Genomic DNA, 18056 nt, shown 5'->3' with positions numbered 1-18056 from the left:
TTTTAGGCATGCCCCCAATATTGTTGTCCGGGTGGAAATCTGGAGAAATTCGGGAGAATGGTTGGAAAATCTGGAGGGTTGGCAAGTATGAGTATTGGCGGCGAATGCAGTGTAGTACCGGCGGGCCAGCTCTAATGTTAATTTGATATTGCCTCAAGGGCCAAATGAAATTGTACGGCGGGCCAAATTTGGCCCGCATGCCAGAGTTTGACACCCCTGTGCTAAGGGGACAGGACGATTGATTCGTGTTAAGGAAAGAATGAATGGGGCCATGTATCGTGAGATTTTGAGCCAAAATCTCCTTCCATCAGTCAGAGCTTTGACTGGTTGACCAAATACTTATTTTCCACCATAATTTACAAATAAATTCTTTAAAATTCCTAAAATGTGAATTCCTGGATTTTTTTTCACATTCTGTCTCTCACAGTTGAAGTGTACCTATGATGAAAATTACAGACCTCTGTCATCATTTTAAGTAGGAGAACTTGCACAATCGGTGGCTGACTAAATACTTTTTTGCCCCACTGTACACCTCAGCGTCAAATATTTTGTTACTTGGCAAATGCTACCTGTCAGCATGCTAATGTTAAAAGGCTTGCTTTTAGCTAATTTTATAGGTATACTCCTCAGTGTCGAAAATGTTGTTACATGATGAACGCTACCTGTTAGCATGTTAACATTAGAAGGCTAGCTTTTAGCTAATTTTATAGGTATACACCTCAGTGTCAAATAGTGTTACTTGACGAATGCTAACTGTTAGCATGCTAACGTTAGAAGGCGATCTTGTAGTTAATATAAAATAGGTATACACCTCAGCATTGAATATTTTGTTATTTGACAGATGCTACCTGTTAGCATGCTATTATTATTATCAGAAGGCTAGCTTATTGTTAATTTAATAGGTATACACCTTAGGGTTAAATATTTTGGTACTTGGCGAACACTACCTGTTAGCAAACTAACGCTAGAAGGCTAGATATTAGCTAATTTTATAGGTATACACCTCAGCATTGAATATTTTGTTATTTGACAGATGCTACCTGTTAGCATGCTATCAACAGAAGGCTAGCTTATAGTTAATTTAATAGGTATACACCTCAGTGTCGAATATTGTTACTTGACGAATGCTACCTGTTAGCATGCTAATGTTAAAAGTCTATCTTTTAATTAATTTTATAGGTATACACCTCAGTGTCAAATAGTGTTACTTGACGAATGCTAACTGTTAGTATGCTAACGTTAGAAGGCTACCTTATAGTTAATGTAAAATAGGTATACACCTTAGCAGTGAATATTTTGTTACTTGACGAATTCTACCTGTTAGCATGCTAACGGTAGAAGGCTAGCTTGTAACTAATATAATTGGTATAGACCTCAGCGTCAAATATGTTGTTACTTGACAAATGCCACCTGTTAGCATGCTTACGTTAGAAGGCTGGATATTAGCTAATTATATAGGTCTACACCTAAGCGTTGAATATTTGGTTACTTGATAAATGCTACCTGTTAGCATGCTAATGTTAGAAGGCGATCTTGTAGTTAATATAAAATAGGTATACACCTCAGCATTGAATATTTTGTTATTTGACAGATGCTACCTGTTAGCATGCTATTATCAGAAGGCTAGCTTATAGTTAATTTAATAGGTATACACCTTAGGGTTAAATATTTTGGTACTTGGCGAACACTACCTGTTAGCAAACGAACGCTAAAAGGCTAGATATTAGCTAATTTTATAGGTATACACCTCAGCATTGAATATTTTGTTATTTGACAGATGCTACCTGTTAGCATGCTATCATCAGAAGGCTAGCTTATAGTTAATTTAATAGGTATACACCTCAGTGTCGAATATTTTGTTACTTGACGAATGCTACCTGTTAGCATGCTAATGTTAAAAGTCTATCTTTTAATTAATTTTATAGGTATACACCTCAGTGTCAGATATTTTGTTACTTGACGAATGCTAACTGTTAGTATGCTAATGTTAGAAGGCTACCTTATAGTTAATATAAAATAGGTATACACCTTAGCATCGAATATTTTATTACTTGACAAATGCTACCTGTTAGCATGCTAACGGTAGAAGGCTGACTTGTAACTAATATAATTGGTATAGACCTCAGCGTCAAATAGGTTGTTACTTGACAAACGGCACCTGTTAGCATGCTTACGTTAGAAGGCTAGATATTAGCTAATTTTTATAGGTATACACCTCAGCGTCGAATATTTTGTTACTTGACAGATGCTACCTGTTAGCATGCTAATGTCAGAAGGCTAGCTTATGGTTAATTTAATAGGTATACACCTCAGCGTCGAATATTTTCTTACTTGACGAATGCTACCTGTTAGCATGCTAGGGTTAGAAGGCTAGCTTTTAGCCAATTTTATAGGTATACACCTCAGCGTTGAATATTTTGTTACTTGACAAATGCTACCTGGTAGTATGCTAACGTTAGTATGCTAGCTTGTAGCTAATATGATAGATATACACCTCAGTGTTGAATATTTTGTATTTGGGGTTTATCTGAGAGTATATGACTTCAGGAGTTAGACCGAGATTGTACGGTTTCTGAATAAGACTATTCAAGGAGTTAGACCATGACTACACAACTTTAGGAGTTAATTGTGACTATACGACTCCAGGAGTTAGACCGAGACCATACGGTTTTAGGTGTTCAACTGAGACAATACGGCTTCAGGAGTTAGACTGAGACTATACGGTTTTAGGAGTTCAACTGAGACAATACGGCTTTAGGTGTTAGACTGAGACTATACAGTTTTAGGAGTTCAACTGAGACATTATGACTTCAGGAGTTACACCGAGATTGCACGGTTTCTGAATGAGACTATTCAGACCCAGGAGTTACACCGTGACCTCACAATTTTAGGAGTTTATCTGAGACTGTATGACTCCAGGAGTTAGACCGAGACCATACGGTTTCGGAGTTCAACTGAGACAATACGGCTTCAGGAGTTAGAACGACACCATACGTTTTAGGAGTTCAGCTGAGACAATATGGCTTCAAGAGTTAGACAGAAACAATACGGTTTTAGGAGTTCAACTAAAACTATATAACAGGAGTTAAACAGAGACTAGGCGGCTTCAGTAGTGAGACTATTTATCTCTCTCTCTTAATCTATCAATGACCCTCTGACCTCGTATGATGACTTGATGAGTTCAAAGATGTCGATCTCAGGCGGCGGTTCGTCTCCACTAGTTAAGAGTGCATGCAGATGAGGAACAGGCGACGCTCCGACCTGCTTATTAACGACATTATCCAGGTACCTACACACACACAAACACACATAATAATAATAATAAGACTCACAGTCATTGTAAGAAGTGGGCGGATCTAGAGTGAGGACCCATGCAGAACTGTACCTGCCCAAAATGGTCATAGCTTCCCCCTCGTCACTACAGGACAACAAGGCATCCATGTTGTCATGCAGCACTGCCAGTGCCACCTGCAGGTGAATAAAGGTGTGTGCAGGTTAATACTCAACACACAGTAAGAAGTGGCTGGGTACGGGGGTTCTACCTGAAAGATGACTTTGATGCCCTCGTAAAAAAAGCAGTCGACGAGCAGGACGGCACTATCAAAGGGCATCACGGACAGGAAGAGGGTAAGGAACCAGGACAGGCTGATGGTGGAGATGACCCCCAGTTCCTGCATGTGGTCATGCAACAGGGGGAGGAAGCCTTGGGTCAGGTCTTCAAACACGCCCTGATCTACCAGAGCTCCTGCGAACAGAAGACATGTCTTTCAGCAACAGCGACCACTGGATACTACACAGTAACGCACCATGGAAACCTTCTTCCTGGACAACTCAGGTACTGAAATAATGTCATACTGGAATACTCAACAATACTTAATTTGACTCAACACGGGGAACCTTACCTGGCCCGGACACGGAAAGGATTGACAGATTGATGGCTTTTTTTATTCATAATATTCCCTATTATTCATACTTGAATAATAGGGAACTGAAATAAAGTCATACATAAATACTCAGGTAGTAGAAATAAAGTCATAGGGTACTGAAATAAAATCATACATGAATACTCAAGTACTAGAATAAAGGCATACTAGAATATTATGAACTGAAATAAAGTATACATGAATACTCAGGTACTAGAAATAAAGTCATAGGGTATTGAAATAAAGTCATACATGAATACTCAAGTACTAGAATAAAGTCATACTAGAATATTAGGGAACTGAAATAAAGTCATACATGAATATTCAGGTACTAGAAATAAAGTCATAGGGTACTGAAATAGGTCATATATGAATACTCAAGTACTAGAATAAAGTCATACTAGAATATTAGGCAACTGAAATAAAGTCATACATGAATACTCAGGAACTAGAAATAAAGTCATAGGGCACTGAAATAAAGTCATACATGAATACTCAAGTACTAGAATAAAGTCACAGGGTACTGAAATAAAGTCATACATGAATACTCAGGTACGGAAATAAATTCATACTTGAATATTAGGGGACTGAAATAAAGTCGTACTTGAATACTTGGGTACTGAAATAAAGTCATACTGGATTACTCAGGTAATAGGATGAAGTCATACATGAATATTAAGGTACTTAAACAAAAAGTAATACATGAATACTCAGGTACTAGAAATGAAGTCATAGGGTACTGAAATAAGGTCATACATGAATACTCAAGTACTAGAATAAAGTCGTACTAGAATTATAGGGAACTGAAATAAAGTCATACATGAATACTCAGGTACTAGAAATAAAGTCATAGGGCACTGAAATAAAGTCATACATGAATACTCAAGTACTAGAATAAAGTCACAGGGTACTGAAATAAAGTCATACATGAATATTCAGGTACTAGAAATAAAGTCATAGGGTATTGAAATAAAGTCATACATGAATACTCAGGTACTGAAATAAAGTCATACCGGATTACTCAGGTACTAGGATGAAGTCATACTTGAATATTAGGGTACTGAAATAAAGTCATACATGAATACTCAGGTACTAGAATAAAGTCATTGGGTACTGAAATAAAGTCATAAATTATTACTTACTTACTGAAATAAAGTCATACTGGAATACTCAGGGACTAGGGAAATTCAGTTGAATATTTGGTTTCTAGAATGAAGTCATACTGGAATACTCAGGTACTATTACAAAGTCATATTGATTACTCAGGTACTAGGATAAAGTCATACATTCACAGGTACTAGGATTAAGACGGACTGGAATATATATAGTCACACGAGAATATTACGCTACTTGAAAAAAGAGGTACTGGGACAATCAGGTAACTGAAAACTGGAAACATTTGGTACTAGGATTGAATAATCCTGGAATACTCAGGTGTAAAATAAAAAACATACTAGGATACTCAGGTTCTAAAATACAGATATAAAGGAATACACCAGATTTAGGATTAAGTCATCCTGGAATACTCTGGTAGTATGATAAAGTCATGCTGGAATGCTCTGGTACCAGGATAAAGTAATACTAGAATACTCGGGTACTAGATTAAAGAGTACTTGGATAGAGTCAAACTGGGACAATAATATAGCAGGGAAATAGATACTTGGATCCTCAGGACAAGAATAGAGTGTTTAGAAGATCTGACAAAGTAGACTGGTAAAGAGATGTTGCAATACTCAGGTTTTGAAATAAAGTAATTCTTAAATACTCAGGTACTTGGATAAAGTCATACTTGAATACTCGGATACGAGCATAAAGAGTTCCAGGATACTTCAGTACAAGGGTAAAGTAATCCTGGAATACTCGGGTCGTTGGATAAAGTAATAGTGGAATACTCTGGTACTAGGATAAAGAGACCCTTGGATACTTGGGTGCTTGGATAGAGTAGGTTCCTAACAACCTACTCAGTGGCCTAGTGGTTAGATTGTCCGCCCTGAGATCGGTAGGTTGTGAGTTCAAACCCCGGCCGAGTCATACCAAAGACTATAAAAATGGGACTCAGCATAAATGGGTTGGAATTGGGGGTTAAATCACCAAAAATGATTCCCGGGCGCGGCCACTGCTGCTGCTCACTGGTCCCCCTCACCTCCCAGGGGTCAAATGCAGAGAATAATTTTGCCACACCTAGTGTGCGTGATAATCATAAACTGGTATAGCCAGATATTATCATAAAGTCACACTTGAATACTAAGGTACGAGGACTAAGTCACTCTGGAATATTCAGGTACTAGGATAAAGAGTTCCACGATACTCAGGTAGTAGGATAAAGTCATACTTGAATACTTAAGTCCCTAGGAAAAATAAATTCCGGTTACTCAAGTACTAGGATAAAGAGACCGGGATCCTCGGGTACTAGGATAAAGTTATCCAGGATACACAGGTACTAGGATAAGAAGATCCAGGATTCTTAGATACTAGGATAAAGGGATCCAGGACACTTAGGCACTAAAATAAAGAGATCCAGGATACTTAACTACGAGGATAAAGAGACCAGGATACTTAGGTACTATGATAAAGTGATCCAGGATATTTAGGTACTAGGATAAAGAGATCCAGGATACTTAGGTACTCGGATAAAGAGATCCAGGATACTTGGGTACTAAGATAAATTGATCCAGGATACTTGGGTACTAGGATAAAGTGATCCAGGATATCACGTTACTAGGATAAAAGATCCAGGATATGGGGGTACAAAGATGTGGGGGGGGACTGACCTACGACCCTGGTGTTGTAGTAGTCAGGCAGCATGCGTTCACAAAGCGCCACCAGCAACCAGAAGGCTTCTTCCTCCGTACAGTAAAGGAGCAGCACCGACGTGACGATGTTCATGGCCTGCAGGGGTTGGACTCAGTCACACCACCAATACGTGTAAGGATAATTTTGTCACTGAAGCAACACCCGAGGTTTCCTACCTGGCAGTATCCGATTCCCGGGTTCCTGTGGGCGTAGGCGGTGAGGACGCGCCGCAGCGCCGCGATGCCCGTCTCGTTCTGGAAGGCTGTGTGTTCAGGCATGGAACGGTGAAGGTCGCGCTCGATCTCCTCCGTCGCCAAGGAACAAAGCCCCATGGCCTGCTCCACGAGGTCGCCATAGTAACCGACATGAGTCGCCATCTGGTTCTGCGCTCCTGTGGAGACAAGTCAAATCGATGACGCAAGACGGACAGGCGCCGGCATGGAGGAAAACGAGGCGGTACCTGAGAAGAGCAACCACAGCTCTCCCCTCAGGCGCTCCGGAATCCCACTGAGGACCAGCTCTCTGGTTCTGGAGGTTCTGTACATGCAGACGCCACGGCCAAACTCAGAGAAGTGGATGTTCCACGCCTCCACCTTCATTTTCTCCTTCATCTGCAAGAAAAGACACCATGCGGTCGACTGCTGCTTCCGTTCCAGAGAACACCTTTTTTTAGCAAAGTCTCAGAACCAGAATCAGAAATACTGATTTACAGCACAATCCCATTCAAGAGATGTACATTACAGGGAGACAGAATAGGACCGCTGACAGGTCAGCAAAATTCCGGCGCCCCTTAGAAAAGGTGGGGAAAGGGTAAGGGTGGCCGGTGAGTAAAAAAAAAAGGTCGGTCTTAGACTGGGCTGCTGGGGTGGGGGTCCAGACTGAGGACAATAGCCATAAGCACACAAAACATGTTACATAGAATCCACAAGACCTGCAACAGAGGGGAGGGAGTAGGGGCTACGGTGGCGGGCTGCTGCTATCAAAGGCGCAGCTCGGCTGTCCATCACCCCTAAGGTGATTCAGGCGGTGGTGGAGGCATGGGCGGGGGTATGTGTGTGCATTAGAGATGCAAGTATATCATCCGCAACCGCAGAACCAAAGTCGTCATCCACCCGAACCAACATTTTATCAGGACCGTACCTGCCCGCTGAAATACATCAGAGGTCGGCCGCCTTTACCAGTAACAGAGCTATTTAAACCTGTTTCACAGAGTAATGAAGACAATTGGAGCCGCTAACGTTCCCGTGACTATCCAATAGCGTTCATCCTGATGACAAGAATATGGGCGTGCTGTGAAGCAATTGCCTTAGCCTTGGAGGGGTTTGCTGCTAGTGGGGTGTATAAAATAGTCAGGAAGTTTATCCGCGGACTCCGCGGATGAGACCGCAAACCGCGCATCTCTAGTGTTCATATACCTATGGTCCAGGGTGTAGTGTTGTTGTGTCTAAAGGCCTAAAGGGGTAGAGAAATGTACAAACTCACCGCTTTGGGTCCCAGGTCCTCTGGAGCGTCTTTCTGGTAGAGCTGCAGCAGACCTTGTCTGGCTGTGGGCACATCTGGGTGGTAGTGGCGCCCCCTGTGGACGGACTGAGAGGCTACAGAGGAGGAGGGCGCCTGGAGGCACACAACGAGAAAAGGTGAGACAGACGCCGACAGCCGCTGACCAAGACAAGCTACGCGACGAGGGACGCACCGGATGACTCAAGGCCGACAGCGGACTTGTGTCCCCCCACGAGCTCTCTGGGGTCCTCTGCAGGAAGTCGGAAATGCGCTGGACGAGGAAGTCCCGGTCTTTGAGGTTGGCGAACAGGAAGTTCATCTTGTTCTTGGTGCTGATGGAGACGGGACACGGCAGCACGCTGCTGCTGTCGGCCTTCTCCACCACCGACACCTGCGGGGCAAAGGACGCGGTCATTCCAACACGTTCTGAGACGTTCACGTCTCCCGGAGTCACCTCTCTGAGCGGGATGATCAGCTGGCACAGGTCTTCCTCTCGGCTGTTGAAGCAGATGTAATTGTTAGAGATGAACAGCTGGCCCACCACGTGCATTTTGGCGAAGGGCGTCCACAGCGTGCAGTCGGTATGTCCGTCCAGGCGCTCGTCCTGCGTCAGCCGGAAGGTGATCCGGTAGCGCTCGTTCTTTGCCCGGGCGTCCAAGTCCCTGCGGCGACAAAGACACGGGTCAGAGTCCGACGAGTGGCGAGGAGACTTTCCTGACGGGAGCAGGCACCTCTTGAGCAAGGAGACGTTCTTGAGGGTCTTGCAGGGCTTGGGCAGCGAGCGGTCGGCGGCGAAGGCCTCGTTGTCGAGCAGCTGGCGCATGGCCATGTTGGCGAGCTGCTCCATCAGTTTGAAGGTGTCGTTGATTTTCAGGAACATGGAGAAGAAATGCTCCGTGTGGCGAGTGCTGACGCGAACGCTCTCCGGGAACAGCAAGGTGGCGTTCTTGTCCAGCTGCGTCACTTCTGTCCACTGAACCACCAGCGTCACTGAGGGGGGGAGAGGGAGTCGATACCACTGCTTTTCTTTCCGATACCAAGTACAATTCAGGCTGGTATCGGCGATACCGATGCGACAGTTTGTGCAAATATACCTAAAAAGTATGCTCAAATTTAAAAACTTGTGTATTTTCAAATAATATCCATCCATCCATCCATCTTCTTCTGCTTAGCCGAGGTCGGGTCGCGGGGGCAGCAGCCTAAGCAGGAAAGCCCAGACTTCCCTCTCCCCAGCCACTTCGTCTAGCTTTTCCCGGGGGTTCCCGAGGCGTTCCCAGGCCAGCTGGGAGACATAGTCTTCCCAACGTGTCCTGGGTCTTCCCCGTGGCCTCCTACCCGTTGGACGTGTCCTTAACACCTCCCTAGGGAGGCGTTCGGGTGGCATCCTGACCAGATGCCCGAACCACCTCATCTGGCTCCTCTCGATGTGGAGAAGCAGCGGCTTTACTTTGAGTTCTTTCTGGATGGCAGAGCTTCTCACCCTATCTCTAAGGGAGAGCCAAGCCACCCGGCGGAGGAAACTCATTTCGGCCGCTTGTACCCGTGATTTTGTCCTTTCGGTTATGACCCAAAGTTCATGACAATAGGTGAGGATGGGAACGTAGATCGTCCGGTAAATTGAGAGCTTTGCCTTCCGGCTCAGCTCCTTCTTCACCACAACAGATCGATACAGCGTCCGCATTACTGAAGACGCCGCACCGATCCACCTGTCGATCTCACGATCCACTCTCCCCCCACTCGTGAACAAGACTCCTAGGTACTTGAACTCCTCCACTTGGGGCAGTGTCTCCTCCCCAACCCGGAGATGGCCCTCCACACTTTTTCCGGACGAGAACCATGGACTCGGACTTGGAGGTGCTGATTCTCATTCCGATCGCTTCACACTCTGTTGCAAACCGATCCAGTGAGAGCTGAAGATCCCGGCCAGATGAAGCCATCAGGACCACATCATCTTCAAATAATACCATCCATTCATTTTCTACTGTTTGTCCCTATGGCGGTATATCTATGTAAAAAAAAAAAATTGCATGTAAAAATGTAAGAAAAAGGAGCAAAACATTGGAATGTAATGAGAAAATGTTGTATATTTTAAGACTACAACTAATAAAATACTTAGTCAACCATAACACAAAGCTTTGTCTATACATAAATTTAATATCTGTTTTTAGAATTTTTATTTTTTAATAAAAAAATATCGAAATGGCCCTCCCATATTTGGCTTTTTAGTATGGTGGAAAACCCCAGATCTAAAATATTAAAACCTCTCAAAATAAATATACTTAAAATATAAACAAAGTTTAGTTAGTTAAGTAGAGGGGAACTTCACTTTTTTTAAATCTGCCTATCGCTCACAATCATTATGAAAGACATCACGGATTGATTAAATTTTTTTTTATTCTTAATATTAAATCAACTCAAATAAAAGTCTGCTCAGAGCGGAGCCCTTTGGAGCTTCACTATTCTGCCCATAAAATCCAACAAACAACCATTCAAAAAGCGCCGACAAAATTTTGTGACTTGAATATTAACAAATATTAGTATAATTTTTTATTATAAGCGCTGACGCAGACAAACTATTTATAGCGGCGACGTAATCACTTCCTGTGTGCCGAAGTTTACATCATCGAATGGTCTGCTGCTTCCTCACTTCCTGTAAGTTTATTGTACAAACCCCGTTTCCATATGAGTTGGGAAATTGTGTTAGATGTAAATATAAACGGAATACAATGATTTGCAAATAATTTTCAACCCATATTCAGTTGAATATGCTACAAAGACAACATATTTGATGTTCAAACTGATAAACATTTTTATTTATTTTTTTGCAAATAATCATTAACTTTAGAATTATTTGCCAGCAACACGTGACAAAGGAGTTGGGAAAGGTGGCAATAAATACTGATAAAGTTGAGGAATGCTCATCAAACACTTATATGGAACATCCCACAGGTGTGCAGGCTAATTGGGAACAGGTGGGTGCCATGATTGGGTATAAAAGCAGATTCCATGAAATGCTAAATAATTCACAAACAAGGACGGGGCGAGGGTCACCAATTTGTAAGCAAATTGTCGAACAGTTTTAGAACAACATTTCTCAACGAGGTATTGCAAGGAAGTTAGGGATTTTACCATCTACGGTCCGTAAAATCATCAAAATGTTCAGAGAATCTGGAGAAATCACTGCACGTAAGCGATGATATTACGGACCTTTGATCCCTCAGGCGGTACTGCATCAAAAACCCACATCAGTGTGTAAAGGATATCACCACATGGGCTCAGGAACACTTCATAAAACCACTGTCAGTAACCACAGTTGGTTGCTACATCCGTAAGTGCAAGATAAAACTCTACTATGCAAAGCCAAACCCATTTATCAACAACACCCTGAAACGCCGCCGGCTTCGCTAGGCCCAAGCTCATCTAAAATGGAATGATGCAAAGTGGAAAAATGTACTGTGGTCTGATGAGTCCACATTTCAAATTATATTTGGAAACAGAGGACGTGGTGTCCTCCAGAACAAAGACAAAAATACCCATTTGGGTTGTTATAGGCGCAAAGTTCAAAAGCCAGCATATGTGATGGTATGGGGGTGTATTGGTGCCCAAGACATGGGTAACTTACACATCTGTGAAGGCACCATTAATGCTGAAAGGTACATACAGGTTTTGGAGCAACATATGTTGTCATCCAAGCAACATTATCATAAACGCCCCTGCTTATTTCAGCAAGACAATGTCAAGCTACGTGTTACAACAGCGTGGCTTCGTAGTAAAAGAGTGCGGGTACTTTCCTGGCCTACCTGCAGTCCAGACCTGTCTCCCATCGAAAATGTGTGGCACATTATGAAGCGTAAAATACGACAGCGGAGACCCTGGACTGCTGAACAACTGAAATTCTACATAAAACAAGAATGGGAAAGAATTCCACTTTCAAAGCTTCAACAATTAGTTTCCTCTGTTCCCAAACGTTTATTGAGTGTTGTTAAAAGAAAAGGTGATGTAACACAGTGGTGAACATGCCCTTTCCCAACTACTTTGACACGTGTTGCAGCCATGAAATTCTAAGTTAATTATTATCTGCAAAAAAAAATTAAGTTTATTAGTTTGAACATCATGTATCTTGTCTTTGTAGTGCATTCAATTGAATATGGGTTGAAAAGGATTTGCAAATCATTGTATTCCGTTTATAATTACATCTAGCACAATTTCCCAACTCATATGGACATGGGGTTTGTAGATCATAAATCATGCCTCTCACCTGGATACGAGACGTCTGGGTAGGTAATCCAACAAGTTGGGACACTTCTACAGCCATTTAGAACCTGGAACAGGCGAGAACGATACGAAAAGACCCCCCAAACCCCTTACCTTTGTGAGGTTTATGAGACATTTTCATCTAAATGGAAATATATATGAACATCTCAGCAGACGCCATCCTAATGACAGCAGATCTTGTACAGTAAGAGATGTTTTATTATGTTTGTTGGCTCTCATGACGTCTGCAGTGAGCAGAAATCAATGTTGGAGAAAAGATAAAAAGAAAACATGATGCGTTTGTTAAATTAACGTTTAAATGATCAAAGGTAAATATTAAATGTTATTATAAATGTTACTACATTACATGTATACTTACATCATGTACATAAAACCTCAATAGTAGTGTTTGGATATTTGAGAGCTTTATAGGCAGAATAGAACGACTTCCGTAGGCTCTGTTGTAAGTGGACTTTTGATCGCATTTATTTAATAATTAGAATGCCAAAAAAAAATCTGTCTGTCGTCATGATTGTGGATAGGAAAAATTCCCCAAAAAGTTGTTTCCCTTTAAAATATAAAATAATACTAACTTATGAACTAATTTTAAAAATTTCAAAAAACATAATAAAAACTGTTAAATGTGTAACTGAATACTAATATTTTGCCATACTAGGTCAGAGTTTCTTTACCATAGGGGCAGGGCGGCCAAAAAAGATCTAAATCTCAGATGTGGTCCGCAGCAGGTACTCAGTTGTAATACACTTTTACACCACTTGTGGCAGTAATGACCATATCAAAGACACAAGAAGTCTGGATCTAAAGTTATAGATTAGTTTCTTTAGCGCAAAAAGTATGACTTAAGCGGTGGATCTATCATTTTATTTTCACTTTAATTTTTTTGGACAGTTTAGTTAAAAAACCTATACATTATTAATTTATTTTAGCAAACCATAATAGTATGTAATTTATTTATTTGCCTATGGTATGTGTGCCAAATAAATATATCAATATTTTGATTTGAGAATCGACCTTTAAGCAAATTACCAAATTTATTTGTTGGTTTGCTCCGCTTTTATTTAAATAAACGGCACATTTGTCTTGTAATTGTTGGAGTTTAGATTGAAAAATACATCGGTAAAAATAAAAACTGCTCCTTGAAGGAAAATAGTACCGAACCAGTTTTATAAATAAATACAACAGGGAAGAGTTTTAGCGTCGAACAAAATGTACAATATTTAGAAAACATATAGAGTTAAATAAATTAATATTCTAATTAATAGTAATTATCATATCTGTTATATGTATGTATGTGTCATGTATATATATATATATATATACACATACACACACACATACATACATACATACATACATACATATATATATATATATATATATATATATATTATATATATATACGGGCTTCACGGTGGCAGAGGGGTTAGTGCGTCTGCCTCACAATACGAGGGTCCTGAGTAGTCCTGGGTTCAATCCCGGGCTCTGGATCTTTCTGTGTGGAGTTTGCATGTTCTCCCCGTGACTGTGTGGGTTCCCTCCCTGTACTCCGGCTTCCTCCCACCTCCAAAGACATGCACCTGGGGATAGGTTGATTGGCAACACTAAATTGGCCCTAGTGTGTGAATGTGACTGTGAATGTTGTCTGTCTATCTGTGAAAAACATGTAGATGAGGTGGCGACTTGTCCAGAGTTTACACCGCCTTCCGCCCGTTTGTAGCTGAGATAGGCACCAGTGCCCCCCGCGACCCCAAAGGAAATAAGCGGTAGAAATGGATGGATGGATTTTCAACATTGATGGGTAAGAAAGACTGTGCGGAGCCTTGGAGATGACACCATAAAGCAGTTCAGAAGCAGAAGATCGCTAACTGTTCCTAAAGTTGGCATGCTAACATTTATGCTCGCTGTCTAAAAAGTGTGTATGTTTAAACTTAATAGCATTGATTTTTTATACTTGGCGCCATCTTAGAAGTTCGCTAACATTTAATATGTCCTGATAGCAGCTTTACCATGCTAACATTTTAGCTCTTTTTAACCTTAATATCTTAGCTTTTGATACTTGGCACCATTTTAGAAGTATATTTTCATGTTGTCATGCTAAAATTAGCATGCTAGCATCTTAATCATTTAAAGGCCTACTGAAACCCACTACTACCGACCACGCAGTCTGATAGTTTATATATCAATGATGAAATATTAACATTGCAACACATGCCAATACGGCCTTTTTAGTTTACTAAATTGCAATTTTAAATTTCCCGCAAAGTTTCCTGTTGAAAACGTCGCGGAATGTTGACGGCTGCTTGTGACGTTATTGGTTGGAGCGGACATTTTATCCCAGCACCAGTCACGGCTATAAGTAGTCTGCTTAAATCGCATAATTACACAGTAATTTGGACATCTGTGTTGCGGAATCTTTTGCAATTTGTTCAATTAATAATGGAGACTATAAAGAAGAATGCTGTTTGCGGAAAGCGGTGGATTGCAGCTGCTTTTAGCAACCAAAACACAGCCGGTGTTTCTTTGTTTGTCGTGAAGCTTTAATATGGAACATAGCGGTCAAGCGAACATGTTTTCCAACCACATGTCAACTGACAGGTTTCGGTGAGAAAACTATGGTAATAAGTCGGCTCCTACCGGAGACTTGAGCGGAGCTTGCGTCCTCCTGCAGCAGCTGTCAAAAAGGCAGCTGCGACTTTCTTGGCTCCTCCATAGTTTCCATCAGAGACACTGGCGGTCACCACACCCCTCTGACTTTCAGGTATGACTTTATAATCTCACTAAAACACTAGTAACACAATAATCAGATAAGGGATTTTCCAGAATTATCCTAGTAAATGTGTCTAATAACATCTGAATCGCTCTCACTGCCCTCACCTTTTTTTTTCTTCTAGTGCTTTACTCTAACTTTCCTCATCCACGAATCTTTCATCCTCGCTCAAATTAATGGAGAAATCGTCCCTTTCTCGGTCCGAATCGCTCTTGCTGCTGGTGGCTATGATTATTAACAATGTGAGGATGTGAGGAGCCCTATATCCCGTGACGTCACGCGCACATCGTCTGCTACTTCCGTCGATGTTCTCTACTCAATCCTTTCAGCAAAAGTATGGCAATATCGCGAAATGATCAAGTATGACACATAGAATGGACCTGCTATACCCGTTTGAATAAGAAAATCTCATTTCAGTAGGCCTTTAAACAAAAACATGTCTCCATCTTTAGAGTATGCTAACTGTTAGAACTAAAGTTAGAATACTAACATTTTATGCTAGCTTTTTTTGGCTAATTGTGTATCTTTAAACAGAAAAATTACTGATTTTTTATACTTGCCGCCATTTTGTAGTATGATAACTCTCCCTGTATAACCCCATTTTTAATCACTTTATACCTATACACCAAAAATCAATTTACATTTTTGGATTTTCAACATTGATGGGGAAGAAAAACTGGGCGGAGCCTTGGAGATGACGCCAAAAAGCAATTTAAAAGCAGAACATTGCTAACTGTTCCTAAAGTTGGTATGCCAACATTTATGCTCGCTGCCTAGATAAGTGTAGACACAACAACACTACACCCTGGACCATAGGTATATGCACACACATACACCCACACCAACCCCTATGCCTCCAACACCACCGAAACACCTTAGGTGTGATGGACATTGGCACCCACTCTCTGTTGCAGGTCTTGTGGATTCTATGTAACATGTTTGTGTGCTTATGGCTATTGTCCTCAGTGTGTTTAATCATTTAAACCAAAAAAACATGTCTCCATCTTGCAAGTATGCTAACTGTTATAACTAAAGTTAAAATACTAACATTTTATGCTAGCTTTTTTGGCTATCTTTAAACCGAAAAATTCGCCATTTTCTAGTATGATAACGCTTCCCATAAATCGATTTTTGAGCATAAAGATCTGGTATCGGCGGTATCAATATTAGACAGTAGCCTGAACAAGAACCCGACAGGTAGAGACAAAAGAACCTTCCAGCCTTGTTATTGGCTCCCGTACCTTCCTTGCCCAGCAGGAAGGAGTAGAAGCACAGGTGGTTGACGGACAGGTAGAGCCAGCCCTGCCGTGGCACTCGACCCTTCCAGTAACTGCACGAGTAATAATTCACCAGCTTCTCCTCTTCCGGCATCCCGAACAGCTTCCTCATCTTGACCTCGGCCTCCTGAAACTTCCCACTATCCTCCTCGGTCTCCTCGCCCTGCTTCAGTCGGTTCTCCTCAGCAATGATGCCCTGCAGAAAATGACGTTGCTTAGCAAACAGGAAGAGAGAGGAACGGGCGGGACAAAGAGGAAGCCACGTACGGAAATCTTCCCTCTGACGAAGGTGGTGACGTCCTGGCAGTTGTCAAAGATGGAGATGGTCTGCAGCAGGTTGGACTCCAGCCAGTCCCAGTGCTCCGTGATCTCCCGCCGGGATGAACCTGCCGGACGCAACCCGGGGTCAACAGCGCTCGCGGGGGTGGGGAGGAGGGAAAAAGTCAGGAGACTCACCGCAGGCGACGTTCCAGTAGACCTGAGACTCCGCAGTCTGCAGCAGAATCCTGTAAGGAGCCACCCTGGCACTGGAGTCCAGGACCACATCCAGAGTCCCCACCAGGAGGCCTGCACATAAAAACCTTAAGATGTTACTTGGTGGTCGGAGCGTGGATCCCTTGAACTAACATTTGGATTTAGGGAAGTGAGCCTTTTATCGTTTCTTCGGTTGTGGACTCAAACAGATGTCCCCAAGTCCTGGACCAATGTAAATGTTTGACATGTGTGTAGGACAAAGTCTCACACATTTGTTTTTTTTTTTAATGTGGAATATTGTTATGAAATACTGTGTTGTAAAGATGTGGTCCCCAACCACCAGTCCATGACGTACCCACTACCGGGCTGCACAGCAACAGTAATTGTGTGAATGCTCCAACCATTCACACATACGGTTTTCTACACTAAAATTCATCTTTTTTTTATTCGACTTCTTTATCTTCTTCTTCTCCAGATTTTGGCGCGCTCTACCTTCCACTTTTTTCATCCGATTCAAAACGTTCCAATTTTCCTTGACAAATTCCAAAAATTCCCAGATATCCCAGAATTCCAGGTTTTCCGGGACATTTTTCCCATTCAGAATTAATTGGCCATTTTTCATACATTCACGATTTCCAAATTTTTCAACAGATTCAAATCATTCCACCTTCAACGTATTCCACTTATCCTGCACATTCAAACTATCATTTTTTCAAGTAAAAAAAAATATTCCATGAATACCCAGAATTCCCGTTTTTTTTCAAACCCTTTTTTCACCCTTTTTTCTGGCAACTACTCCTCCCACATTTTTCAACCCACTTCAACCGTTCCACCGTCAAATCGTTCCTCTTAATCAGGACAAACACAAAGTTGATTTTTGAACTGGAAAAATTCCCGGTTTACCCGAAATTCCGTAGTACCATAGCTCAATGAAAAATCCTACTACTTCAACATTTCTCGACCAATTAAAAAAAATTCCAACACCAACCATGCAGAACATTCAAATGATTTTTGCATTTTTCCAAAAATTCCAAAATTTAAATGAAA

At 41.7% G+C, this 18056-nt stretch overlaps 1 protein-coding gene across 2 annotated transcripts in view; it reads right to left on the bottom strand.

The window, feature by feature from the left end:
• LOC133546173 (TBC1 domain family member 9B) overlaps positions 1 to 18056 on the bottom strand; it is a 53333-nt gene that overhangs the window by 15108 nt on the left and 20169 nt on the right. For both annotated transcript variants that reach the window (XM_061892031.1, XM_061892030.1), the window contains exons 2-14: positions 16992 to 17102; positions 16803 to 16921; positions 16500 to 16731; positions 8948 to 9206; positions 8671 to 8878; positions 8410 to 8607; positions 8199 to 8330; positions 7177 to 7327; positions 6893 to 7107; positions 6695 to 6812; positions 3543 to 3745; positions 3386 to 3468; positions 3160 to 3289 (exon numbers count right to left, since the gene is read on the bottom strand). In XM_061892031.1, coding sequence (XP_061748015.1) covers positions 3160 to 3289; positions 3386 to 3468; positions 3543 to 3745; positions 6695 to 6812; positions 6893 to 7107; positions 7177 to 7327; positions 8199 to 8330; positions 8410 to 8607; positions 8671 to 8878; positions 8948 to 9206; positions 16500 to 16731; positions 16803 to 16921; positions 16992 to 17102 — 2159 coding nt within the window. The remainder of the gene's footprint in view (positions 1 to 3159; positions 3290 to 3385; positions 3469 to 3542; positions 3746 to 6694; positions 6813 to 6892; positions 7108 to 7176; positions 7328 to 8198; positions 8331 to 8409; positions 8608 to 8670; positions 8879 to 8947; positions 9207 to 16499; positions 16732 to 16802; positions 16922 to 16991; positions 17103 to 18056) is intronic.

The sequence above is a fragment of the Nerophis ophidion genome, linkage group LG29 (assembly GCF_033978795.1).
Source record: "Nerophis ophidion isolate RoL-2023_Sa linkage group LG29, RoL_Noph_v1.0, whole genome shotgun sequence".
In the NCBI taxonomy this organism is placed as follows: domain Eukaryota; kingdom Metazoa; phylum Chordata; class Actinopteri; order Syngnathiformes; family Syngnathidae; genus Nerophis; species Nerophis ophidion.
This window is presented reverse-complemented; position numbering and strand designations above follow the sequence as displayed.